This window comes from Penaeus vannamei, chromosome 6, assembly GCF_042767895.1.
Source record: "Penaeus vannamei isolate JL-2024 chromosome 6, ASM4276789v1, whole genome shotgun sequence".
Taxonomy (NCBI): Eukaryota; Metazoa; Arthropoda; class Malacostraca; order Decapoda; family Penaeidae; genus Penaeus; species Penaeus vannamei.
In genome coordinates this window covers 43,825,018-43,830,985 of record NC_091554.1, presented here as the reverse complement: position 1 = coordinate 43,830,985, position 5,968 = coordinate 43,825,018, and the positions used below count along the sequence as shown (strand labels likewise).

The 5,968-nt window shown below is 36.6% G+C and overlaps 1 protein-coding gene across 1 annotated transcript in view; it reads left to right on the top strand.

The window, feature by feature from the left end:
* Positions 1 to 10: 10 nt before the first annotated feature.
* The window catches only part of LOC138861984 (peroxidasin-like), a 6,414-nt gene continuing 456 nt past the window's right edge, over positions 11 to 5,968 (top strand). The window contains exons 1-5 of the mRNA XM_070122479.1: positions 11 to 176; positions 1,635 to 1,836; positions 2,099 to 2,288; positions 3,661 to 3,816; positions 4,361 to 5,968. The exon at positions 4,361 to 5,968 is cut by the window's right edge and continues 456 nt beyond it. Of these exons, the coding sequence (XP_069978580.1) occupies positions 11 to 176; positions 1,635 to 1,836; positions 2,099 to 2,288; positions 3,661 to 3,816; positions 4,361 to 4,501 (855 nt within the window). The 3' untranslated portion in view covers positions 4,502 to 5,968. The remainder of the gene's footprint in view (positions 177 to 1,634; positions 1,837 to 2,098; positions 2,289 to 3,660; positions 3,817 to 4,360) is intronic.

The window sequence follows — 5,968 nt, the reverse complement described above, 5'->3', positions numbered from 1 at the left end:
AGCTGGCAGCATGATCAAGCAAGTGACTCTGGGACGAGTTCTGTGCGACAACGGAGACAACATCACGGACATAACCTCGGACGTTTTTGTTCTTCCTCGAGAACAGAATCCTGCGTTTGTTCCTTGCTCGAAACTGCCCTATGTTGACTTGAGGATCTGGTCTGACTGCTGCTCTGGTATGTTGCTGAGTGATTGCCATGTTGCCAAGTCGCAGTCTTAGATGTGAATGGCAGTACGTTTTTTGTTTATTTTGTTTTGTTTTGTTGATTTTTTAGTCTTCGTTTTGTGCTGCAGAACCAAGAATAAGTCACAACATGATAGATCTGTAGAAAATTACTTATTTTACAGAAAGTTTATAAGTTTAAGTAACAGGAGAACCACATATACTTATAATTTCTTCTATTTTTTGCCGCAAAGTAATAATGATTTAATACCTTTTACAGCCACTAGTCACATAGTTTAGCGATACTAAATTATACGATTTAATTAATAAAGCTTTTAACTTTTGCAATTACTAGTCACTTTATCATATAAGGATTTTTTATGTTGCTTATAGGCTTATAACTCAACCACAAATGTTTATGATTGTATGGTATTTTAATGATCTTTAGGCTGTAGTTCCAACACTGATATTATTATACTGTTTAATCTAAGCCCTAATCCTTTATAAGCTCTTTAAAGTGCATTTTTTTTCTTGTTTGTGCCATGTTTTGAAAGGAAAATTACTAATAGACATAATAGGTGTTTCCGTGTTTTCAAAATCATCGTCTAAAGCATATCCACATCTGAAATAATTTATTTTTTCTTCGGTATTTTGATTAACTGGGAAGCCCCGCCCCCAAAACCCTTAGCTCCGCCTTCGCTCCTCCCCTTAGCCCCGCCCCCGTCCCGCCCTTCACTCACTGCATGAATATTTTGTTATTTTACACGCGTTCTAATACCCCCCCCTCCCCTCCCCCCTAAGAGTACCCCTTCACAAAAGTCATAGTTCACAGGCTTTTAAGAATTTGCATGGTTGAACCTGCTGTGAACGATAAATAAATTCATATAAATAGATTACGTTGTTTTTTTTTCGCTTTAGTTTCATTCTTTTTTATTTTGAAACTATTAAACACTAATGCAGTGCTTTTATTGATCTTTAATTTCATTTTTTCACTTTTTTGAAAGAGACTGATACTGTAAAATTGATGTTTCTGAATTAATTTCAAGAAAATGTACAACAATGGTTTTGATTTTTTAAGTTGGAGAGAAAATAAAATAGAGAGATCCTGTTTTCTCATAATTAGGGTAAAAAAAAAACACGTGTTTTATCATGTACATTAGAGTGAATAAATGTGAAATTCACATGTTTTGTTTCTTTGTCCAGGGCGAAATCGGAATAAAACAACAGTATATAAAACAAAAGAAAAAAACGTCATTTAGATCATTAAACATAAGGCACTTTAAAGAGCTTGTATCGGAGGCAAGGTCACAGACCACATAAACCCACACGAATCATAAAAAAACACACGAAGGAAATAAAAAAGACGAATAAAAATAAAATAAATGAATAAAAAAACAACAACAGCCAAACCTACACAGCCACGGTATATGTACAGCTATAACTTTCTCTCCCCCTTCGTCGTCCTTGAAAGACTGCCGGAGTTCAGCTTTTCCAAATTCCATCACTCACGTTCCCACAATTCGGTTCAGAAGGCGAGCGCAGTTTTCCCACAGAGAGGACAGGGAGCACCTCTTTATGGACTTAGATAAGGTCACTGATCACGAATTAAAAGGATCATTCTCTGAGGGGAGTTATTTCGCGCAGAACGCCACGCAGAGGTCGGGTGAAGGGAGGTAAGTGTTTGTTTGTTGATGTTGGAGGAATATTTGTAGGGAATGTTTGGATTGTAATATGTTGTTGGATTTTTTTAATGTTTGTAGTTTAGTTAGACGTTATAGACGCGTGTGTTAAGGAATATCATGTTAATTTTTTTTATAAGTAAAGGTTTGATTAATTGATTCCAGAGTTTAAGAATATTTAATGCCTTATAATGCCTAATCTCTATATTAATATGCAAATAACCTGACACCAACAATTTCACACGGGCAAAAATAGGGCACCGCAACCAAGCCCAAAACTCGAGAGAACGTTAGAGAAAAGCAAGAAGTCGGGACGAAGCCTCGGCAGAAACGACTCCGAGGACGACCTTGGCACCTACGAGGAGGACCTCAACGAGCAGCGAATCGAGGGCATCGAGGCCCTGGTGGAGCAGCTCTCGAGGACGGTCCTCGAACTCAGCAAAAAGGTGCGGAGGAGGAGGAGGACCTTCTGGCCGTGAACTCTTGGATAGAATGATAGATAGATAGATAAGTTTTCTAGATGGATAGATGAATAAGTTTTCTAGACAGATAAGGTATCTAGATAGATGGATAGATAGGTTTTCGAGATAGATAGGTTTTCGAGATAGATGGATAGATAGGTTATCGAGATAGATGGATAGATAGGTTTTCAAGATAGATGGATAGATAAGTTTTTGAGATAGATAGATTAGTGTTCTAGATCGAGAAGTTTTCGAGATAGATGGATAGATAAGTGTTCTAGAAAGGTAATTAGGTTTTCTAGATAGATGGATAAATTTTCTAGATATATTAGTGTTCTATATAGATAGAGAGATAAGTTTTATAGATATGTAGATAAGTTTTTTTTAGATATATAAGTTTTCTAGATAGATGGATAGATAAGTTTTCTAGATAGATAGATTAGTGTTCTAGATAGATACATTAGTTTTTTTTTATATAGATAGATAAGTTTTTTAGATATATACATTTTCTAGATAGATAGGTTTTCTAGATAGATTAGTTTTCTAGATAGATATATTAGTTTTCTAGATAGATAGATAAATGTTCTAGATGGATAGATTAGATATTTAAATACATAGATCAGTTTTCTAGATGGATAGATTAGTTTTCTAGAAAGATAGAGAAGTTTTCTAGATAGATAGATGGATAAGTTTCCTAAACAGATAGACAAGTTTTCTAAATAGATCGATGGATGTTTTGTGAATAGATAGATGGATAAGTTGTCTAAATAAATAGATAGATAAGTTTTCTAAATAGATTGATGGATGAGTTTTCTAGATAGATAGATAGATTAGTGTTCTAGATACAGAGATTAGTGTTCTGAATAGATAGATTAGTTTTCTAAATAGATGGATATATTAGTTTTCTAGATTGATAGATATGTTGTGTGAATAGATGGACTGATAAGTTTCGTAGATAGAGAGATTAGTTTTCTAGATACAGTAGTTTTCTAGATGGATAGATTAGTGTTCTAGATAGATAGATCAGTTTTCTAGAAAGTTTTCTGGAATAAAATAGATTTCTAGATAGATAAGTTTTCTCGGTGGATAGAATAGATTTCTAGATAGATCAGTTTTCTAGGTGGATAGAATAGATTTCTAGATAGATCAGTTTTCTAGGTGGATAGATGACTTCTCTAGACGGATAGATAAGATTTCTAGATTGATAGGTTTTCTAGATGGATAGATGACTTCTCTAGACGGATAGATAAGATTTCTAGATAGATAGGTTTTCTAGCTAGGTACTACACGAATCACCCAATGAATCACTATTAAACTACCCATGAGATAGAGGCTAACGAACTCTTGCTTCCTGCAGGTGGCCACCCTGGAGGACAAGTGCGGCAGCGGCGACGGCGGCGGCGGCAGGAGGAAGGGCGTGCGGCAGCGAAGGAAGTGCGTGGACGAGACGGGCAGACACAGGGCGCGAGGGGAGAGCTGGCAGAAGGACCCCTGCGCGATATGCTCCTGCCGGGTACGCTGACGGGGTTGCAGGGCACTTCTGAGATAGGGTTTCATTTCATTTGGAATTCGAGGCACACACCTGCACACACACATACACGCAAACACACATGTATGTATGTGTATATATGTATATATATATATATATATATATATATATATATATATATATATATATATATATATATATATAATGTGTATGTATATATGCACATATGTGCATATGTATGTATGTATATGTGTATTTGCATATGTATATATGCGTGTGTGTGTGCGCATATATATGTGTATATATGTATTGCTTTTCTTTTCCTTTTCCTTTCCTTTTTGTGTTTCTGATAGAATTTTATGGTAGGAAATATTTCAAAATACATTATATTTACAGTGACTTACAAGACACTAACAAAAACAAAGCTGGTATAAGAGATATCAATCACACTAAAGTTTCCCCATATTGAACCCGAATCCCACCTCTTAGCAAGTTCTAGAAACGGATGAAATATAACAGTCTACCCCCAGCATCATATGACTAACGCGTCCCCCGTTTTCTTTGTCAGAGAGGAAAAGTTCACTGCAGAGTCAAAGAGTGTCCGAGAGTGACCTGTGATAACCCGCGGGTGGAGGAGGGAGAATGCTGTCCTGAGTGCGACGACGAAGGAGAAGACATCGAGAACGCCCGTCCAGCTCCTGAGGCATAACAGGATCCTCGGGGGAGTGAAATACAGAGAGTTATAATGCCTATACGACAACGCGCACCTCATCTCCCTTCTGCAGAGATGCCATAGAAAACGGAAGGCGGTCTGTGCACCTTGCCAAAGACTATTAGGGGGGGGGGGGGAGATGGCATATTTGGAGGTGTCTATTGATATGAAAAAAAATCATGGAAGTGTAGTGTTTTTTCTCTCAAAAACAGAATGTTTGTCAGTTTAAGAATATCAATAGCGGGAAGGACATGGTTGGTAAGAGTCCAGTGAATTAAAGAACTGTGATGGTTACTTTATGAAAATCGAAGTTTTGGTATATGAAACGTGATCGTGTGTACACGGTCAGGTAGCTATATAATGTACAGTATTGACAGTCTCATATATTACTTTGAGCTGTGTTATAGGCCGGATTTTTATGGGTATTTCAGTATCGCCTGTTCTGTAATCAGCATTGTGCCTAATAACTTATCCTGGGATGAAGAGGGAGTTAAGACTATGTGACAAAGACCAGTTTATTAAACCTGGTCATGAGATTTTCAACCTTACTTGGTTACTTTATTAACAACGAAATAATTATGATGCTGATCGTAGGAAAAAATCATAGGGCAAGGTTTTAGATCAGTGGAGGATTATTGTGTTCAGTTGTTCACAGGATAGTAATAGATGTTTTTTTTCAAGCCTCTTACAACGCATAGGGCTGTCAGAATTTTCAGAAAAAAAATATTTATGTAAAAAAAAAATCCAAGAAAAAAAGGTGTTTATTTGCTCACAGTTTTTATTTTTTGCCTGCCATTTTGCGTTATCACTGCCATTTTTTCGTTTTTGTTTTTGTTTTTTTAGTTATTTGCAAAAAAAGAATGGCATCTGCATTGCTTGCACCAGCATTACTAGTCAGTAGGAAATCACGAATATTCACTCGTTTTTTTTATCTTAAATCATCACTCGGATCTTTAATTGGAATGTGTACTAATAGCCGTTTTTTTTGGTAGGTTTTAAGTAGTGTCTTCGCCTTGGGGTCTGCTTCTCGAACACTCTTCTCCGAAATACTAATCTGGTGCTATTAGTGGATCAAGGACTATCTCTATTTATTTCATGTTACATACACTCCCACTGCCAATAGTGTTCTAAGAAGTGTGTATCGCGGGAAAGAATAGGTATCGCGGTATGAGGAGGAGGAGGGTGATATGTATCGGGAGAAAGAATAGGTACCGCGGTATGAGGAGGAGGAGGAAATGAATCGGGAGAAAGAATAGGTACCGCGGTACGAGGAAGAGGATTATATATGGATCAGGGGGAAAGAATAAGTACCGCGGCATGAGAATGAGAATAATAACAATAATTAGTCATCCTTCGTCCACAATCAATCATGTGTAGTTAAAACAAGAAAAATATAGAGGGATGACTATCTGAAAATGGTTGAAATTTAAGAATATACATCATCTTTAAGGTGGTTAAAAAATG